General features: G+C 47.9%; 1 protein-coding gene across 1 annotated transcript in view; it reads right to left on the bottom strand.

Annotated features, from left to right (window-relative positions):
* LOC134909633 (elongin-A-like) overlaps positions 1-21,873 on the bottom strand; it is a 195,477-nt gene extending 173,604 nt beyond the window's left edge. The window contains exon 1 of the mRNA XM_063916717.1: positions 21,720-21,873. Within this exon, the coding sequence (XP_063772787.1) occupies positions 21,720-21,794 (75 nt within the window). The 5' untranslated portion in view covers positions 21,795-21,873. The remainder of the gene's footprint in view (positions 1-21,719) is intronic.
* Positions 21,874-22,685: the final 812 nt, after the last annotated feature.

Genomic DNA, 22,685 nt, shown 5'->3' with positions numbered 1-22,685 from the left:
GAGTCACCTCAGCTGGGGACAACAGGACACTGCGGGCTTGTAAATCACTGTGAAACAAGACAGGGGACCTTCTATGTAAGGTATGGGGGAACTTCTGTGCTAAGGGGAGATCTGTGGGGGGGGGGTATCTGTGAGTTGGGAGATCTGTGCAAGTGGGGTTGATTCATATATGTGCATGTAAATCTGGCTCTGATGATTGTGGTTAATGGAGCCCCAGGAATTGTGCGCTGAAGCAGGTTTACCAGCTCTGTTATTTCTATGTAAAAAGTGTATCCGCTTATTTGGCTGGATAAAAGGATTAACCAGCTGAACGTATAAACCAGACCAAGTGTGCCACACGGGTGTAGAATGGTATGCCGGCGGCCGGGCTCCCGGCGACCAGCATATTGGCGCCGGGAGCCCGACCGCCGGCATACTGACAGTGTGGCGAGCACAAATGAGCCACCTTGCGGGCTCGCTGCGCTTGCCATGCTGCTGGCACGGTGGCGCACTACGCGCGCCATGCTATTTTATTCTCCCTCCAGGGGGGTCGTGGACCCCCACGAGGGAGAAAAAGTGTCGGTATGCCGGCTGTCGGGATTCCGGCGCCGGTATACTGTGCACCAGGATCCCGACAGTCGGCATACTGAAGACCACCCGTGCCACACAGGGGCATAAATACAGAAGGCAATGGAGGCTGTTCACTTCCGGGTGAAAATGCTGAAGGGGGAACCCTGATCTCCATTGCTCCAGTTTCTGCTTGCACCACAGAGCAAGAATAAGCAGGGAGTACAGGGGACATGCTGTGGTCCTCTCTCTCTCCCAGGGTACCCTCCACGGAGTCTGGTCCCAGTCTAGAGACAGAACTATCAAGGAAACAGCACCAATGTACATAAAAAGGACGGGCAGAGGCTGCCTTTGCTGTGGGAGAAACACATAACAAGAATGGAAGAGCCTGATCGGTGTCTGGGTCTCGTAGGGTGCTGCCAGTGAATGCAGGGGGGAGGGTGTGTGGTGTGTGACTGGATGCTGTTGGGGTGTTGATATTGACTGTTGGTTGGAGGAGTGTGTGTCTGAGTGCTGTTGGGATTGGGGTGTTGATAGTGAATGCATGCAGAGGGGGGGCACCAACAACTATCTTGCCTGTATGTATGATTGTATGTATACACACACACACACTTAGGAAAGCAAAGATGGCACTTGGAGGCTTCAATGCATGTTAAATGAGTATTAAGTGCAACATCAGCGTTTCGGGGACCACCTCCCCTTCTTCAGGATGGACGGAGGTGGTCCCCATAACATTGACGTTGCACCTAACAGACGTTTAACATGATTTGAAGCCTCAGAGTGCCACCTCTTTTTTCTTACGTATTGTTCAGGGAGGCAGTCCCTGGGGAGGGCACCGGAGCAGGACAATCCAATTCAGGAGTGACGGAGCTGCAGTGTGTATATATGTGATATATATACTGCACCAAATTAAGATTTGTGGGGGCCCCAGGTCAACTAAGTTGTAGGGATCTCCTCAAATAAAATTAGCATCCAGCTACCATTAGGCCCTTTACCTTGCCCTACAGTGCCCCCTTTATGCCACACAGTGCATCTCCCACCCATGCCCCCGAGTACTCTACGGTGGCATGGCCAGCTCCACTTGAATGCTCCCTGCTCTGTTTTACCGAGACCTCTACTCAGCGCCACAAACGTGGTGTGTCATTTGACGCTGAAGAGGAGACTCGGGAGCAGTGCTGCACTGTATGCACTGTGCATGCAGAACACAGAGCCACAGTTCCACTTGTCCACTACTTCTGTGCAATTACAGGGTCAGACCGGCCTTGTGTGGAGCATCCCTTTATCCAGCCCTGGATATAGAGATAGACTCTCTCCATGACCACAAATATTTAATGTTCACTGCACACGCAGCACCCATTGCAGAAACACCCCTGGTCAGACATAGGCACATAGCACAAGATGTCCACTAAGGAACCATGCCACTTGTTTCCTGATCACTCAGTGCCAGAACAGAGAAACTATACTGAACAGATTGTTAGTATGGAATAACACAGTCCAAGTGATAAATTGCTGAAGGGAGGCCAAGGAGCATGTGACAGAGAACTGGATCTGGTCTCTCCTGTGCTCCAGAACTAATACCCTTGAAAATTAAAAATAAAACAAAAAGTGAAATACTCAAGAAAAACCCACCGTACATTATTTTTATGCAATTCATTGAATTTCTTATCTTTAAAGGACGGAATATTGTAAAGGTTTATATTCCATATTGTGAACTTTCCATATGTAAGGCACAGTAATATTATAGAAGTCTGTTTAGTTAATGAGCTGCAACTTAAATGGTCACTGAGGGCTAAATTTACTAAATGGCAGGACTGGTGTAATTTAGAACCTGCCATGGATTGACGGCGGTTTTCATGTTATATTGCTAGCATTAACTAAAGGTACGTTTTATTGTCTAAACCTAGACCAACTTTTTTTTTTTTCTTGTCTATAACAACCCCTCCTGCAGCACCTGAGGAATGTTACCAGTTTGATTTGAACAGTTTGCCATTATATTTTATAGACCAACTTTCAGCCAGGAGGGCAAACAATAGCATGTGGCCCGCTGGCTTTTTGTCTCGGAGGAGTGGTTTATCTAAAGTGGGTATGGTTTAAATAGCCAGACACATAAATAAAAGAATTGTTATGTCAATGAGCTACAGCATAACAAATAAAATACAGCCCCATCTGACAAAGAGACTATACAGGTATCCTCTGTTCAATTCATAGACCATAACAGTGACCTCTATACAATAATTAAACTTAAACTCAGACCCAAAATCTGACTTTCCCTCCAAGCGCATAAAAAAAAAAAAAAAAAAAAAAAATTTTTATATTATATATATATATATATATATATATATATATATATATATATATATACATACACACATACACACATATATATATATATATATATATATATATATATATATATATATATATATATATAATGCCAGATCTGCCTCCCCCTTTGATTTCAAAGACTCCCCCCATACACACCTCCCTCATTAAAAATAATACCCCTGATCTGAACTCTCCTATCACTAAATAACATACCAAAATTCTGCCTCCTCCACCACATTAAAAATGAAACCCCAAATTTGTATCTCCTCCCTTCCTCATAGCACATGATGCCTCCTATTATTGCTGAAAACAACCTTCCCCCTTAAGAAATTAGACCACAGATCTATGGAGCAACCCACACATACTACATATTTGCTCTGCTGCCATCAATCCCTCATTGTCCCTCCAGCAGCCTTCTAAACTGTGATTGGTGGATAGCTTCAGCAATCCACCAATCAGTGTGTGGGGACATCCCACAACTGTGATTGGTGGACGGACAGAGCCATCCATCGATCGATCAGTGTTTATTCTAACACAGCTGGAAACCTGCCTCTGCAGGATAGGTATGTGACCGATGGCTGTAAGGAACTCAATCTAATTACCTGCCAAGGAGGGCGAGTTGCCATTGCAGACACCGCAATTCGCCCCATTGCATCCCGCTCTCAACCCCGGATGGGCATATTTTTATATGCCTTTATGTACTTAGACATGCAATTAAAATCGCACAGGACAGCACTTCCAATAACACTTCTTCCGGGTTTATGACCTGGGAGTACTTTTGCACGTGCATGGGATGAAGCACACATCACAGGGTATGCTGGGAGGAATCAGGTTGGATCCCTCTCAGTTAAGAATGTGAAAAAGAAGCCCACAAGCTTCTACTGAGCAATGCAATCTAAAGATGGTGTTGCCCACCAGGTCCACACTCTGAAAGTATTGCATACCGGAAATGTGGCCAAAATGCAGAAAACATCAGTTTTTGGCTATTTGACATTATGTTCATTTAAGTATATTACAACCTGGAACTAGAGAGCTGGAGGAGAGAAGGTGGTTATGGACTACTGCACACCTCACAATAGGCAAAGTAGCCTGCAATTTTTATGCCAGAAATGGAACCTGGAAAGCGAGGTCCAATCCCAGAAGAGGGTGGGTGGAGTTGGTGTGGTGGTATGGAGACAGGGCAGAGAGAGACAGTGAAGAGTAGAGGTTAAGGTGCCGGTGGGTGCATTGACCCCAGAGGATGTAAAGGTAAAGGGAGGACTGGACGGCAGGGAGAATGGAACAATTCCGGGACTAGAGAGATAGGTGAGGCCAGAGCCAAGACCTAAGGGGAGATGTATCAAACCTATCAGCAAGATAAGTGGAGAAGTTGCCCAAAGCAAGCTTCTAACTATCATTTCATAGACAGTGTTAGATAAATGAGAGCTAAAAGCCGATTTGTTGCTATCGGCAACCTGTCCACTTTCTCTGTCGAAGAGTTGATACATCTCCCCCTAGTGTCTGTTTGGCAGAATGGAACCCATTCGGACAGCCAGTCCCGAGACTGATATGCAGAGACCCTCCTGGATAAACAGGATCTCTACACACTGCTGGAGGGATGGCAGACGAGTGGATGTCTGTCAGTGCTGAAAGTAGGGTGGTACGGAGGACAATTAAGAAATATGGTGGTGGTACGCAGTAACAACAGCGCATCGCCGACGCTGCAGGACCTCTGCAATGACCATGCAACCCCTGGCAACGAGCATATAGGGTGGTAAGTCATACTAGAGGCATTATGTGTGTAAGATGCACTGCAGGGGGCATTGTGTGTGTAAGCGACACTAATGGGGCATTATGCGTGTAAGCAGCACAACAGGAGGCAGTGTGTGTGTGTGTGTGTGTGTGTGTAAGTGTCACTACAGGAGAGCATTATGCATGTAAGCAACACTGCAGGGAGCATTATGCATGTAAGTGGCAGTACAGGGGGCATTATGCGTGTAAGCTGCACTAAAATGCCATGGGCAGGTGCATAATGTATAATTATGCCGCTTCATGTATAGCTTTACCCAGAAGTGCTGGGAACGCTGGCGCCGCCAGGAGAAGATGCTGCATCTTTTGCCATGAAACCCCTGCCAGCAAGTAATAATAATATTTATATAGCGCTCTTTTTTCCAATAGGACTCAAGGCGCTAAACACATACATAGCATAATATAGTACAGAAAATAATGAAGTACAGAAAAGCTTTTCATAAAATACAGAAGAATGTAGATACTAAAAAGGACATTATAGAAATGCTTGCGTAAACAGGAAAGTCTTGAGTCTACTTTTGAAGGATTCTATAGTTGGGGCCTCTCGCACTGTGCGGGGAAGTGAGTTCTATAGAGTTGGAGCCGCATGACTAAAAGCTCGACCCCCAGATGAATTACAGGAGATTCGAGGTACTGCTAAAAGCCCTTCATCTACAGATCGCAGTAATTGAGTGTGGCAGTATGGGGTCAGTAGCTGCTTCAGGTACCTTGGGTCCTGGTCATGTAGTGCTTTGAAACTCAGTAAACCAATCTTGAAGATGATTCACCATCTTACAGGCAGCTAGTGAAGGGAGTAGAGGATGGATGTTATGTGGCTAGAATGGGGCTGGTCAGTTAACAGCCTGGCAGCCGTGTTTGCATCAGCTGTAAGCGGTGCAATTCTATTGCTGGGAGACCAAGGTAGAGGGCATTACAGTAGTCTAATCGAGATGAAGTAAATAGAAGCCTTACTGTGGGGCATAATTTTTAAGGGGCATTTTTGTGTGTGGGACATAAAATGGTGTCAGTGGCATAACTGTGTGTGGCATAATATGGAATAGGCATTATGGTGTATGGCATAATGTGTAGTAAGCATTACAGGGTCTCGCATAATGTGTAATGGGTATTACGGCATGTGGCATAATGTGGTCATGCCCCTGTTGTCATATAGCCACTCCCCTAGTTTCGTGGGACCACGCCCCCTCATGACCCGTGACCACACCCATTTTTACTTTCAGTACCATTAAGAAAAAAATTCTACTTGCACCATTGATGTCTGTCATACACGTGCAGAGACAGGTAATGCAGGGAGGGGCTTTGACTGTGTAACTGCCCCTAGGGTGCGTACACAATATGCAATATTGCATACGAACCAGCTATCGACCGGTTCGTTGTGATATTGTATAGTGTGTATGCATGATACAGGACATGATGCGCGCTCAGGTGGGTCGTATCCAGCATCGGACACTGGTCCTGCATGCAGGTTGGCGTGCGATATTGCTTACCAGGGCCATGCTGCCAAGTGACTGGTGGTTCAGCTTCTCATAAAGATGGAAGCCCTCCTACATGTCAAGAATTAAAAAAATAAAGCTTGTTAAAGAACTGGAAAAAAAAAAAAAAAACTACTGTGCGTTCAGATATATCACAAATTCCCAAGGAGAATCCAAGTGTGTTCGCGATGTCTAGGCCTAACCTTCCCAAGACTGTATGGGAAGAGGAGACTCCTACCAACATTTGCAGGCCCTCTGCAAGTGATTGGAGGAGCACCACCAGTACAGTTGCTGATTTTGAGTTTGAGGATGTCACTGTAGAAGTACACCAGAATGAGGAGGATATTTGTGTAACTGGCGTTGAAGAGGAAGTTGACGATAAGGATTCTGATGGTGATGTGGTTTGTTTGAATAAGGCACCAGTGGAGACAGTTGTTATCCATGGGATGAAAAAGACCATTGTCATGCCTGGGCAAAATATCAAAAAAGCCACCTCTTCAGTATGGAATTATTTTTCCAGAAACCCGGACAACAGGTGTCAAGGCATCTGTTGCCTTTGTCAATCCATAATAAGTAAGGGTAAGGATGTCAACCACCTAGGAACATCCTCCCTTATACATCACCTGCAGCGCATTCATTATAAGTCATTGTCAAGTTCAGAAACTTTGGGTAAGAGCATAAACAGTCCATTGATACCTAAATTCCTTTTTCCTGTTGTAACCAAGCTGCTGCAATCCACACCACCTACTCCCTCAACGTCAATTTCCTCCTCAGTCAGGAATGGAAGTAGTCCTGCATGCCATGTCACTGGCATGACTGACGAGTCCTCTCCTATCCGGGATTCCTCCAGAGGATCCTTAAGTGCTATGCCTACTGCTGCCGCTGCTGTTGCTGGGAGTCGATCATCATCCCAGAGAGGAAGTCGGAAGACCACTTGTACTACTTTAACTAAGCAATTGACTGTCCAACAGTCCTTTGCGAGGAAGATGAAGTATGACAGCAGTCACCCTGTTGTAAAGTGGATTACTGAGGCCAGAACAACTATACTGGTGTTAAATGTGCATCCAGTATCCGCCATTAGTGCAGTGGGATTTAGACAATTGATGGACGTACTGTGTCCCCGGTACCAAATCCCATCTACATTCCACTTCACTAGGCAAGTGATTTCCGGACTGTACAGGGACATTAAGAAAAGTGTCCTAAAACATGCGGTTGTACCCACTGTCCACTTAACCACGGACATGTGGACAAGTGGAGCAGGGCAAACTAAGGACTACATGACTGTGAAAGCCCACTGGGTAGATCTATTGCCTTCTGCAGCAACAGCAGCAGCAGCATCTCACAAATGGCAACTCATTCCTAGGCAGGCTACGCTGTATAGCACAGCTTTCCATAAGAGGCACACCGCTGACAACTTCTTACAGAAACTGGAAACTGAGGGACATCATCGCACAATGGCTTACCCCACTTAGACTCTCCGGGGGGGGGGGATTTGTGATACCTGACAATGCCACCAATATTGCGCGAGCATTACACCTGGGCAAAATCCAGCATGTCCCATGTTTTGCACACACAATTTGGTGGTGCAGAATTTTTTTTTAAAAATGACAGGGGAGTGCAGGAGATGCTGTCGTTGGCCTGAAAAATTGCAGGCCACTTTCGACATTCAGCGACTACATGCCGAAGACTGGAGCACCAGCAAACACTCTTGAACATGCCCTGCTATCACCTGAAGCAAGAGGTAGTAACGAGGTGGAATTCAACTCTCTTTATGCTTCAGAGGATGGAGGAGCAGCAAAAGGCCATTCAAGCCTATATGATATAGGCAAAGGAGGGGGAATGCACCTGACTCAAGCACAGTGGAGATTGATTTCCGTCTTGTGCAAGGTTCTCCTACCCTTCGAACTTGCCACACGTGAAGTCAGTTCAGACACTGCCAGCTTGAGTCAGGTCATTCCCCTCATCAGGCTTTTGTAGAAGCAGCTGGATAATTGCAGGAGGAACTAAGACGGAGCGATTCCGCAAAGTATGTGGGACTTGTGGATGGAGCCCTTCATTCGCTTTGCCAGGATTCAAGGGTGGTCAATCTGTTGAAATCAGAGCACTACATTTTGGCCACCGTACTCGATCCTAGGTTTAAAGCCTACGTTGTATCTCTTTCCAGCAGACACAAGTGTGCAGAGGTGCAAAGACCTGCTGGTTAGTAAATTGTCAACTCAAGCGGAACGTGACCCGTCAACAGCTCCTCCTTCAATTTCTCCCGCCACTGGGGCTGCTAGGAAAAGGATTTCCTAGCCCACTCGCTGGCGGTGATGCAGGGCAGTCAGGAGCGAAAGCCGACATCTGGTCCGGAATGAAGGACCTGCCAACGATAACCGACATGTCTACTGTCACTGCATATGATTCTGTCACCATTGAAAGAATGGTGGAGGTTTATATGAGCGACAGCATCCAAGTAGGCATGTCAGACAGTCCGTACGTATACTGGCAGGAAAAAGAGGCAATTTGGAAGCCCTTGCACAAACTGGCTTTATTTTACCTAAGTTGCCCCCCCCCCCCCCCCCCCCCCTCCAGTGTGTACTCCGAAAGTGTGTTTAGTGCAGCCAGTAACCTTGTCAGCGATCGGCGTAGGAGATTACTTCCACTAAATGTGGAGAAGATGATGTTCATAAAAATGAATTATAAATTCCTCAAGGAAGACCTTTACCAGCAATTGCCTCCAGAAAGTACACAGGGACCTGTGATGGTGAATTCCAGTGGGGACAAATTAATACTGAGTGAGGAGGATGTACACGGTGAAAGGACAATTCCATCTTGCACCTCTTTTTCTCCTTTGGATCATGTGCTGTTTGGGGCCTATTTTTTAAATCTGCCATCCTGTCTGCCACTGCAGTGCCACTCCTAGATGGGCCAGGTGTTTGTGCCGCACACTTGTGTCGCTTAGCTTAGTCATACAGCTACCTCATTGCACCTCTTTTTATTCTTTGCATCATGTGCTGTTTGGCAACTAGTTTTTGAATAGTGCCATCTTGTCTGCAACTGCAGTGCCACTCCTAGATGGGCCAGGTATTTGTGCCGCTTAGCTTTGTCATACAGCCACCTCGGTGCAACTTTTAGGCCTAAAAACAATATTGTGAGGTGTTCAGAATAGACTAGAAATGAGTGGAAATGAATGTGATTGAGGTTAATAATACCGTAGGAGCAAAATTACCCCCAAATTCTGTAATTATAGCTGTTACGTTTTTCCCCCCAAAAAATCATCAAGATCCAAAACCAAAACTCGAAAGGGTGGTTTTGGCAAAACCAAGCCAAAACCAAAACACGAAAATGGAATTAGAACCAAAACCTGTAAAGTGCCCGCCGCATCTCTCTAATTTTGGGAGGATCACAAATAAGATAGCACAGTGGTTATGCAGAGTAAAAACAACTTGTTCCCTGGGCCCTACAAATAAATATATATTACACACACATACAGTACATACCTACCAACTGTCCCTCCCGCGGGCCGCAGTGTTCCGCAGTGGTGGTGGGGCAGTTGGGAGGCTCCTGCACTCGCTGCTCTGCTCAGTTGAGAGCAGAGCAGCGGTGAATAAATGCTGTGCACATGAGCACAGAATCTATTCCTGGGAGGCAGAGGGACCGGGAGCATGGCCAGCAGCTCACAGAGCGCTGGCCACGCCCCCACTGTGATGAAAATTAAAAATTGGGGGCGTGGCTCAAGGTTGTGTCATCCACGTGAGACCACGCCCCCTTTTCGCCAGACCACACCCCTTTCCGGAACCACGCTGCTTTGCCACGCAGAATGTCCCTCCTTGCCTCCGTGGAATGTTGGGAGGTATGCACATACATACTGTACATACATACGTTTACCCAAAGCTTCGCTCGCATGGATGTCTTGCTGCCCAGCGGAACTAATTTTACAAAGTAATGCCATCTAATATTGTGATGTATATTTTATATTGTATAAATTGATCACATTTCTTTGTAAGCAATATTTGCAATTTTTCCTTCAGGGATTAACACAAAAGATGCTTGGGGCTAATAACTCGTAAGCAAGCCACGTGAAGCTGCCTATGGTGGTCATTCCGAGTCGTTCGCTCGCTGCTATTTTTAGCAGAATTGCTAATAGGCTAAAATCCGGCAGTTCTGCGCATGCGTATGCACAGCAGGGCGCACGCGCTAAGCAATTTTACACAAAACTATGCTATTTTACTCACGGGCGAACTAAGCTTTTCAATCGCTCTGCTGATCGTAGTGTGATTGACAGGAAGTTGGTGTTTCTGGGCGGAAATTGGCCGTTTTCAGGGAGTGTGCTAAAAAACGCAGGCGTGCCAGGTAAAAACGCAGGAGTGGCTGGAGAAACGGAGGAGTGGCTGGCCGGACGCTGGGCGTGTTTGTGACGTCAAACCAGGAACTAAACGGACTGAGGTGATCGCAATCTAGGAGTAGGTCTGGAGCTACTCAGAAACTGCAAGGAAATACTTAATAGCAGAATTGCTAATCTTTTCTTAGCAATTCTGCTATGCTAGGATACACTCTCAGAGGGCGGCGGCTTTGTGTTTGCATTTCTGCTAAAAGTAGCTAGCGAGCGAACAACTCGGAATGAGGGCCCAGAAGAGAAGCAGCTGGTCCTGAAATCTACACAGGGTCAGACTGGCCCACAGGTGTACGGGGGATCCCCCAGGTAGGCCCTGCTGCCTGCCCCACCCCACCCCCTTAAATTATACATATGTTACATTATATTGCACAGGACTGTGGTGTATTTTTTGCACTGCTGTTACTCTGGTACATTATCATGCATGCACTAGCAGTATTTACTATATACTAGGTGCTTCATCGCGCCCTACGGGCGCTCTTCACACCGTCGTAGGGGGCTACGCCCCCTTCTTTTTTTTTTTTTAATTAATATTTTTATTAAAGAAAAGTCGAGCATGCAGGTACAGAACAGACAAGAGATGACAGCTCCAAGTAGATGCTTAATCATATACAAGTTATCCCCTAGGGGGGTAACCAAATATTACAGAAACAAGGGTAAATTGTAACAATATCCAGTATATGCATGTCACGACCATCATAATTTTTTATGTTTAAACATCAAACAAGCAGAAAAAAAGAAAAAGAAAATAATAATAAAATAATAAGAAAGGTTCTGAGAAGAGAAGAGAGAAAAATAATGGGGGGAAAGAGAGGAAAGGGAGGGGGGGAGGGGGATGGGAAAATGGTGGTTCGTCAGAGAAGCGGTCTAAGTGAATACATAAGATGGGAGGGTAATACTTCCCAGCTACAAATCATACCATCTGTACCCCCAGGGTCTGTATTACATCTCTTATGTTTATTGGGTCCTGTATGGTATAGAGAACTGCCTCACCGTGTGACACATCTCGTCAGGTTCCAGTAGCGGGGGGCGTAGTATAGGTGAACCATGGTTCCCATATCCTCCTAAATTTGTCCGATCTGTCATGTAAGGAGGCTGTGATTTTCTCCATCGTGGAGATATGCCAGATTTTTGCTATTAGCATGCTCCTAGGGGGAGCATTGGTGTTTTTCCAATTTTTTGCTACTACACAGCGAGCTGCATGTAGGATTTGGAGCACTAAGCTATTAGCTTGGCTGTCTAGGTTGGGTAAGGGTAGGCCCAGCAAAGCTGACCAGGGACCCAGAGTTATCCGTGAACAAAAGACAGAGCCTAAGAGCGCCTCCACCTGAGACCAGAACGTATGGATTTTGGGGCATGACCACCAGATGTGTTTAAAGTCTCCAATCTGGCCACAACCACGCCAGCACAGTGGGGAGGACCCGGGGAAGATCTTATGCATTGTTGCTGGGACCCGATACCATCTGGTGTAGACTTTATAAGAGTTTTCCTTCACAAGAGAGGAAATTGATGATTGGGCTACTTTTTGTCTAATGGTTTCCCATGAGTCTTCATCAGGTGGAGGGCCTAGGTCCCGCTCCCACCTCTGTTCATGGGGGAGGGTGCTTGTTGCCTTCAGGGATCGTAGTAAACCATAGAGTATAGAGATAATACCCTGCCTCATAGGGGAGTAAATACATAGACGCTCCAAGGGGGTGAGTTGGCGAATAACCTGGGATTTGGGGAGGGAGTTTAAAAAGGAGCGGAGTTGTAAATATTCGTAAAATACGGGTTGGGAGATATCGTATTTGTCACATAAAGATTGTAGGGAACGCCATGAGGAACCTTCTGTAAAATCAAATACGAGACCCGGGCGTGGGTTCAGATGAAGCCACGAATGAGATTGTAAGGTGGAACCTGGGGGGAAGTCCCTGTTATCCCAGATGGGGGTGATAGGAGATGGGAAAGTGGACAGGCCATAATGTCGAATGCAGAAAAGCCACAAGTCGCAAGTGAGTTTCGTCGAAGGGACACAGGTTTGTAACGACCGCAGTGGCTTGGTCGGTGAGAGGAGGGGGACCAAAGAGGAGACCCCAGCTGCCAGAAGCTCGATTCGTATCCAGGGCAGATGGGGGGCAGGGGAGAACCATGCCAGAGCCTGACTCAGGTGGGTTGCATGATAATATTTACGAATGTCCGGCAGTCCCCTACCCCCCGCCAACGGGTCACGTATCAGAGTGGAGGTCCTAATTCTAGGGGGCTTACCAGACCATATAAATTTTACAAATAATTTCTGCATTCGACATAAGGCCTTAGCGGGGATGCTCACGGGGATTGTTTGGATCAGATAAAGGATTCTCGGAAGGATGTTCATTTTAATTGAAACTATCCGTCCGAACCAGGCTATAATCTGTTTGTCCCAAACTCTAAGGTCAGACTCTATACACTTAAAAAGGGCAGGGAAGTTTTCGGAGTATAAGGAGTCGTAGGAGTTTGTGATGTACACGCCAAGGTACTTGATTTTCTTGGAGCGCCAAGAGAAGTTATAGTTAGCAGCTAGGAGAGACCTGGCACTCTCATCAAGATGCAGTGGGAGGGCTTCCGATTTGGAGTAATTAATGCGATATCCAGAGTAATGAGAGTATAGTGAAAGGGTTTTAAATAGGTTAGGGATGGATATATTGGGAGAGGAGATAGTCAAGAGGACATCATCTGCGAATAATGACAATTTGAATTCCTCCTCACCCACATGGATGCCTTTGATATCGGGGTTGGTCCTAACCATACACGCCAGAGGTTCAATCGTCATGGCAAAGATTAGTGGAGACAAGGGACATCCCTGGCGTGTTCCATTGCTAATGTGAAAGAGTTGAGAGTCCTTGCCGTTGACCCGTACTCTAGCGGAGGGGTTGGAGTAAAGTGCCTGAATACCTTGAAGTAGGCTTCCCCCAGACCAAATCTGCGTAGAGTGGCAAACATGAAAGGCCATAGTATTTTGTCAAAAGCCTTCTCTGCGTCTAGCGAGAGAAGGACAGAAGGCATTTTAGTTTTGTTAATAAGATGGACCAGATTAATAGTTCTTCGTGTATTGTCTCTGGCTTGTCGGCCTGGGATGAAGCCCACCTGATCAGCGTGTATTAAGCGCGGGAGAACAGGGTTTAACCTTAAGGCTATAATTTTTGCGAATAATTTAATATCGTTGTTTAATAGGGAAATGGGGCGGTAGCTGGCACAGGAGTTGGGATCTTTCCCAGGTTTATGTATTAAGACTATTCGTGCCTCTAAGGCACGGGGTGATAGAGGATTACCATGTAAGAAACCATTGAAGAGCCGGCAGAGATGAGGCAGATGCATCCCCTTAAATTTCTTATAATAAGTAATTGACATCCCATCGGGTCCAGGGGCCTTGCCCGGTTTCTGAGTTTTAAGTGCGTTCTCTATTTCTTCGATGGTAATCTCTGAGCCTAATTGGGACACCGTCGCGTCACTCAGTGACGGTAGGTTACATTTGTCTAGAAGGGAGTCAATTCCCTTTTCAAGCCTCGGTGGTGAGGGGGGGGGGGGGGGGGTAGTTTCCGAGTTATACAGCGATTTATAGAATTCCTCGAATTCACCCAGAATGCGGTCAGGACCATGGGTCAGAGCCCCTTGTTTGGTACGAATGGATAAGATATTTTTAGAGGAAATCCTAGCCCTCAATTTCCTGGCTAATAGTTTATCCGCCTTATCCCCTTTTTCGTAGTAAATCTGGTTGAGACGTCTAAGGCACATTTCAGTCTTATGAGACAATAATAAATTAAGTTCGCCTCTGATTTTAAGTACCAACTCTAAATCAGCAGGGTCAAGAGATGACTTATGCACCTCTTCCATTTGGTGGAGCTGCCTAGATAACTCCAGAGTTTTTTGGGAACGCTGCTTGTTGATCCTGGCCGCAGTCTGGATGAAGTGGCCCCGGAGGACCGCCTTGTGTGCCTCCCACAGGGTCATATCGGAAATGCCGGGGGTTTGGTTCTCATTGAAGTAATCAGTCAATACCTGAGTAGTTTGCTGTAACACTTCAGGTTGTTGGAGAAGGGCGTCGTTGAGCGACCAGGAGGGGGGGGGAGGAGTACGGGACAGTCCAGTCAGGGTCAGAGAAATCGGGGCGTGATCAGACCACGTGATTGGATAAATACAGCAGTTCTGGATTCTAGATGTTAGGTCCCTTCCGACCATAATCATATCAATTCTAGTGTATAGGTTGTGGACTGGGGAATAGAACGTGTAATCCTTAATTAGGGGATCGACTACCCTCCAGGAGTCAAATAGGAGGTGATTTTTAAGTAGTGATTGTAGGGCTCTAGAGTTGCGGGTGCTGATATGGGACTGAGACCGTGGGAGGGGATGGGAGCGATCCAGATTATGGTGTAGTATGGTGTTAAAGTCTCCTGCTATTAAGAGGTCACCTTTCCTACACTGGGCGATTTTGGAGTCTAGGGAAGCAAAGAACGAGGCCTGGTTAATATTGGGAACGTAGACATTAACCATGGTGATAGGGACATTATTAAGTTTACCTACTATAATAAGAAACCAACCGCGCTTATCCTTAATGATTCGGTCTGATTCCAAATGTAAATGAGCGGGGATTAGAATGGCAACCCCTCTTTTCTTTTGGGTGCGATCACAAGCGTGTATGGCAACAGGGTGGCGTCTAGAACGAAGTTCAGGGTGGGAAGTCCCTTTGAAATGCGTCTCCTGAAGGAATACCAGATCTCCCCTCACCTGCTTCAGAAAAAGAAATAACTTGGTCCTCTTTTGAGGACTGTTAAGGCCCTTAACATTGTAAGATATTACGTTAACAGACATATTGTTACAAGTGTAAATATAGCATGAGTGGTCTTAGTGAACCTGAGGTCGTTTCCCTGGGAAACGAGGGGAACAAGGGGAAGAGGGAGAGCGGGAGGTTGGGGAAGAAAAAGAAGGAGAGGGAAAAGAGAAAGATGAAAAAAAAGAAAAATCAAAAGAGTCACAAAAAGACATTTAAAAAACTGTAAAATAAACAAATAGAATTGACCGAGCCAATGACCCATCGTACGCTACGTACGGGTCTGAATGTTTGAGCACCCGTAAGGGAAATTAAGGGAGAAAAGAACTCCCTCACGCTCAAAACTGGCTATGGAGGCTCGGTGGAGGGCGCGGCTCCGGCCGCCGGGACGCCCACCAATTAAACATATGGAGGGGCGACCAAGGGGGTCGCCGCAACAACCTGCCACAATGGACCACTGTTAAAATTATATAAGTAAATAAACAATCTCAGCTCAAGAAGAAATTCCTAAACCTCTAAACTAGTTTGTAAAACATTAACATTTAACGGATAGTGACCCAGCAGCAGCACCTCTGTACAGAGACTTTCACGGCGGGTCATGGCTTGTAGAGGTTTTCTCCGGGACCATCGACCAAAGACGTCTAGGCGCTCGCTGAGGGAGGGGTGAATTTGGAGAGTGTCGGAGATCTGGAGCATCCCGTGGGGAGGAAGATTTGTTGGCCTCCGGGGGGGACAGGTTCAGTCTCAACAGGAGCCTGTGAGCCTCTTCTTTGGATCGTGCCAACAGTCTCTTCCCATCCAGCTGTACAATTAAAGCAAAAGGGAAGCCCCATCTGTAGCGGATTTGATTATTCCTGAGGATTTGGGTGTACTCCCTCAATTCGAAGCGTCTTTTGAGAGTAGTGGGGGATAAGTCCTGAAACACCAATAGCTTATGTGATTCAAATAGGCACACATCTTTGTTCCGGGCAGCCGACAGAATTCTCTCTTTAATCTTGAAATAGTGACAGCGTAAAACTACGTCTCGTGGGGGGGACGAAGTTGAGGGCTTTTGACGTAGTGAGCGATGGGCTCTGTCCAAGAGGAACTGCTCACTAGAAATGTCCGGGAGGAGGTGCTGGAAGAACCTGATGAGAAAATCCTCCAGTTGAGCTGGTTCTACTGACTCTGGGATATATTTAATGCGCAGGTTGTTACGTCGTGCGCGGTTGTCAGCGTCCTCTTGTTGGTCCTGGAGTAGGTATATATCCTCCTGCATGACTTGAACCGAGCGCTCTAGCTCCTGTTGGAAAGTAATGACTTCATCGATTTTCTGTTCCACCGCATTAGTGCGGGCCCCGAGGTCAGATATCTCGGCTTTGAGGCCAGAGATGGCTTTGTGGATCTCCGAGTGGAAAGCCTGCTTCAGCGACTTCATTTCCGTTAGAATTGAGGAGAAGCAATCTTTCATAGAGGGTTCATGAGTTGACGATTCTTCCTCGGATTCCGAGACCAGGTCCGGGGGGGGGGCCACTAGGGTTTTGGCCGCACTAGACTTCATCTTGGATATAAAGGTCGATATTTCTGCCGAAGCTGAGGCTTTCTTAGCCTTGGATTTAGATTTGGGCATGGTGTAAGACAGTCCCTAGGATAGCGAAGGTCAGAGATCAGAGCTGAGGTTTAACGTAAGTAATTAGCGATCCATCATGCAGGCTGCATAGAAATAGCACATGAGACGACCCCCCGGGTCGCACCCGTAGGAAATCAGCAGAACATTCCCCCGCTTGGAGAGATCATGGGGGGCTGGGGTATCATATAGAGATATTCACCGGCAATGGGCCGGGGAGGGTGGCACCCCCGGGCTGTAGGCTGTAGTATAGAAAGAGTCCAGTGTCTTAAGACAGAGACGGATAACCCCAGTTATATATGGGTATAAATGGTACTTAGGGGGAGAGTGAGTGAAATGCGGCCTAGTGAATGGAGGCCTCACATAAAGGGCCAGAAGACACCTCCCGTGTATATACTTAGTGCAAATGCTGGGAAGAGGGAAGGTGTGCCAGCCTGTGTGGGGTTAATCCGCTCAGGGCCCCCAGGTGTACCTTGTTAGCTCAGTGCAGTGGGTCCAGGAGGGAGGGTTAGCAGGAGTCAGCCGTCAGGTGAGGCACTTCAGCAGAGAGCCCCGGAGCCGGGCCTAATCCTCTTCACCTCGTCGGGAGCAGGGCGCAGGGCCGACAACCCTCAATTCCAGCGCGAGGCCGGCACCCGCCGGGTCCGGGAGCCGGGAGACAGCCCCCAGAGGAGACCCCAGCCAGAACCGCCGCCGAGCCGCGCGTCACCCGGCGGTCGGCCGTGAGGGGGGTGACCACGGTCCCCCGCTTGATGCGGCAGGAGCAGGCAAGCGTTGGTGGGGGAGAGCAGGAGTGTGAAGCTCCGTCGGGTCCCGTCGCCGCAGCACCTTCGTAGGCCTGGGAGCAGAAGATGGCCGCCGTCCCTGAGGCGCCGGAGTGGCGGAGTCCGCGTCCCGGCAGTATCTCCCTGCCCGCGCAGTGGACGGGCGGTCAGTCGGTGGATGGCGTCCAGGCAGCGGAGGTAGGCTATGGGGCAGACCACCGGGCAGGCAGCAAGGCCAGCAGTTGTAGAAACGGCAGAGGGAGGCCCGAGTCCGGAGCTCCAGACGGCCCACCACGGGCGGGTAGCTGAAATCTAGGCCCCGGCTTCGTAGTGGAGGGTAGGCCGCAACCCGCGGGAGCCAGCAGACCGGCTCCCCGATTCCGCAGCGCTACCCCACCATTCAGCACTGCACCTCCAGATCAGGGAGCAGATTTAGAGGGGTTTTCTATGGTGAAAAATGTGGTTTTTACAGTGTTTTTCCCCAAGGTTCTGAGGAGCTCACAGCACTTGCTGCCTATCAATTCAGCCTCCAGGCCACGCCCCTCCTACGCCCCCTTCTTTGTGTGGTTGAATATATGATTATATGGATTATTAGGCAGCAGTCAGGCGCGGGTGATGCTGCGCCGTAACTGGTGGGACAGTGGGTCCCAGGCGCGGCTGCAGTGCGGGAGCTGGCGCTGGGGGTGTGCGGAGGGCGGGAGTGGTGGTGCGGCCTGCGGCTGTCTGGTCGGCTGTGGTGCAGCCCGGCCACCGTGTCCGTGCTGCGGATGGGTGTAAGAGTCTGGGAGATGGTGGGCTTGTGCGGCGGGTGGGATCGGTGCTGTGGGGTTAGCGGGTGTGTGTGCTGATCCGTTATGCGTCGGGTCTGGGCCGTCAGTGGCTGCATGTGGGAGCTGGTGGAGGGGGGTTTGGGGGGGTGTGCTGCGGGTGGCATTGGGGTGTAGGTGGCCATGGTTACCTGGCACTGTGGTGGGTCCGTCCCCTGGTGGCTTGTGGCTGGGGATGGTGGGGGGGATTGTGTGGCTGCTGCTCCCGTTCTGCTAGTGGTATGCTGGGACAGGGAAGGAGCTGCTAACTCCACCCAGCCCTGTGACTCCACCCAGCATTAGAACTGCAGGCACAGAGTCACAAGGCAAATATATAGGAGATATATATATATATATATGTATATAGGAGATAAACACATACACACACACACTATGGGGGCAGTGTATATTTGGCACAGTGGGGCATTGTATACCTGGCCCTGGTGGGGGAGGTGGAGGGGCAATGTATATTTGGCACAGTGTCGGCATTGTATAGCTGGCACAGTGTCGGCATTGTATAGCTGGCACAGGGGGCCAATGTATATCTGGCACAGTGTGGGTATTGTATATCTGGGCCTGTGGGGGCAATGTCTATCTGCCACTGTGGGGGCAATTGTACAGCTGGCACTGTGGGGGCAATTGTACAGCTGGCACTGTGGGGGCAATTGTACAGCTGGCACTGTGGGGGGCATTGTACAGCTGGCACTGTGGGGGGCATTGTATAGCTGGCACTGTGGGGGCATTGCATGCAGGAGGTGGTGCTGGGGTTGTGGGGAGGGGGGTTTAGGTAATGTGCGGCTCGACGGCGGGTCCCGCGGCTGCATGCTGAAGGATAGTGCTGGGGTTGTGGGGAGGGGAGGATGTGTGCTGTGCGGCTCGTCTGTTCAGCTGACGTCGGGTCCCGGCCAGCTTGTCCTGGAGCGGATGGTGGGTCCGGGGAAGCTTGTCGTGGAGCGGACGGCGGGCCCCGGCCAACGTGTTGTGGAGTGGCTGCATGCAAGAGGTGGGGTGCTGTGGTTGTGGGGGATCGGTGGTGTGCGGCTCTTCCATGGTGCGGACGGCGGGTCCCGGCCAGCCTGTGTGTGCCGCGGCTGCATGCAGGAGGTGGTGCTGGAGTTGTGGGGGGGGGGGGGGGGGGGGGGATAGCTGGTGTGGGGTGAGGGTGTGTGTGTGTGTTCGTCCGTTGTGCGGACGTCGTCTCTGGGGCTGCTGGCTGCCTCTGGGGACTGGGGAAGGGGGGGTGCGGGTGTCATTGAGGTGTAGGTGGCTGTTTTGGGGGGTAAACCTAGGGAGGGGTGCATGGTTACCAGGCACTGCTGCGTCCGGCCACTGGTGGGTTGTCTGTGGAGATGGTATCCGGATTCTGTGGCTGCAGTGCTGCTCCCGTTAGTGGTGTGCTGAAACTCCCCCCAGGCCTGTGACTCCACCCAGCGTTAGAGGGCCAGGCACAGACAAGGCAAATATATAGGAGATATTTATCAAGGGGCCTAGACCATGCACTAATGGTCTAGGCCCCTTGATAAGACTCTAAGCATGGGCCCCAGTCTGACACGGGATCTACGCCTGCAGTCCTGAGCGTTTGTCCCTGTGACTTGTTGATCATCATATGCTTACAGAAACTGCAGGTGCTTGGATTGAAAAGGAAAATTGTTGGGGATAAGGGTATATGTGGTATAAATACAGTCTCACTTGCACCACATCTCTGCCTCAATTATGTTCCTCTGCAGAGCAGTCACTTTAAGTCGGGTTCCGAGGAATAACTTGGTGGAACCAATGTCCGCGGAAGCATGATCAGAGCACCAACTTTCAGTGCGCCGAGAGTCATGCCTCTGGTTTTTCCTTTATTGCTTCTCTCCCTGATGTCACATCGAGATTATACATACCTCTGTTTCTTTCTAGATCACTAAGCTAGACAATAGGAAAATGGCATAAAAATTCATCCAGTAGTTTTAGCATAATACCGGAATGAACGCATTGGGTATGGTATGCCGGTGGTCAGCATACCGACGCCAGGATCAGGGCGAGCGAAACAAAGCCCCTTACGAGCTCAGTGGCTCGCTGCACTCCCCAGAGGTTTTATTCCCACTCTATGGGTCTCGTGGACACCCACGAGTAGGAATAGTCCCTGTTAGCCAGGATTCCTGCTGTCGGCATTGTCAGTGGTAGGGATTCTGGCATTGGTATCCTGACCGCCGGCAATGTAACCACATCCCTAATGAACAGAAACACAAACACACAAAAATTCCTATATGACATGCTGAGTGAAAATTGATGGATGTGAAAATAATGTGATGCCTTGATATAGAAATTGTGTTTCCATAAGAAGTGACAACTAGGTACATACAAGTAATTATTATTTAGGAGAAGTATATAATCCTGCACTGCAATAAAGTAAGCATGCTGCTCCAGCCCCTGTCTCAAAATATAAAACATTACACCAAATAGGCTTGATGTGCAAGATGATCCCTGCCGTAGCTATAAGCAGCTCTGCATTTCCCCGAACACCTGTTCCAATATAGTATCCTGCCCAGAATATAAACAAAGCAGGGCTCGGAACACTTCCTGAATACCTGCCAATTAGTGGCTTCATGTGAATTTTAGATTTTGTGCCGAATTACATGCTGCAGATAGTAACACATTTGCTTCCAACTAATACAATTTACCATTACTAAAGCAACACATCATAAAATGCTTTTACATTTCAGATCAGAAGATGCTAACCAATAACCTTCAACATTTAAAAAGGTTAAAGAAGTGCAATTTAGATTTAATATATCAGACTATGCTGCATAACCCCCTCTAAATACTCAGCGTCCCACTAAATCTACTATTGCATTTTCCTCCGTTTTAATTAATTATTTACTAATGTGGATGCTGTATTTTTTTTGTTTGTTTTAAATCACCAATTAATTCAGCACAAGTTGTATAGCTCAGCAACTGAAAACATACCTGGTGAAAGGGGTCAATTAGAGATGTTTGGTCTAGGGACTCTTTATTGTATCCAAAAAGACACACACCATGGGATATATTTTATTATTATACTATGCATAAAATTGTACTCTGAAATATGCTGCTAAATAGAACAATGTGAGCAATTTGAGCCAAATTGATATTCCGATAACCACTGGAAGGCTTTAGCTATGCAAATTATAACATTAGATGCAAAGTGCTGGCATTTAGAAGGAAAGAGTGACAGCTGGCATAAATGCAAATGTAAGATTTTGAAATATTTTTTCAACAGTACGTGCTGTGAATACCTTTCTAGGATCCTGCGTGTGGCCAAGACGCTCTTTTAGCTGCTGAACTCTCTGCACTTTAATCTGAGTGTCCATCTTGCAGGCCCAGTAGCTTCTTGCAGGTAGTGGGTGCTACTCATTAGATTCTGATGTCACAAGTGACATCACTGCACCATGTGACTGTCTAAATCACATGCTATGGACCATCATGTGACTTCATTAAAACTTACCCTGGTATGGTATTGGCTAGATTAGAACAGTTTTAGCATGACCTGATAGTAAAACTTTGGCAGGGCATGCTGGAACACATAGTTCCACAGCAGCTGAAGAGCCACTTATTGCCCACCCCTGTGATTAGAACCGACAGGAGGAATCATTTCAGGTGTCAATTCAATTATGTTTAATTGTAGCAATATCTTGTAGACTTGTATTATTATTATTATTATTATTATTATATTATCCTTTATTTATATGGCACCACAAGGGATTCGCAGCGCCCATTACACAGTACATAATCAAGAAAACAGCACTTACAGTTCAAGACAATATAGGACAGGTATAGAAAACCAGGATTTAGGTGCCATCAAAGGGAGTATGGAGTATAAGTTAGTGTAAGTAAGAAAAGGAAAGGCACATGAGGAAAGAAGTCCCAGCTCTTGCGAGCTTACAATCTAAAATGTGAAGGGCTAACAGACCGGGGTGACACAGAAGGTGTAGACAGTGAGCATAGACAAGAGGGTTAGGAGAGTTGGCTTGGTTTGGTGAAGAAGTGGGTCTTGAAAGTCCGTTTGAAGTTTTGTAAAGAGGTGGAGAGTCAGATGGGGAGAGGTAGAGAATTCCAGAGATAGGGAGCAGCACGTACAAAATCTTGTAGGTAGGAGTGGGAGGAGGTAATCAGTTGGCGGGAGAGATGGCGTGCATTAGCAGAGCGAAGAGGACGGGTGGGAATGTAAAGAGAGATAAGGTCAGAGATGTAAGCAGTGCTTA

The sequence above is a fragment of the Pseudophryne corroboree genome, chromosome 4, assembly GCF_028390025.1.
Source record: "Pseudophryne corroboree isolate aPseCor3 chromosome 4, aPseCor3.hap2, whole genome shotgun sequence".
In the NCBI taxonomy this organism is placed as follows: domain Eukaryota; kingdom Metazoa; phylum Chordata; class Amphibia; order Anura; family Myobatrachidae; genus Pseudophryne; species Pseudophryne corroboree.
The sequence above is the reverse complement of the archived record's forward strand: the minus strand, read 5'-3'. Positions and strand labels throughout refer to the sequence as shown.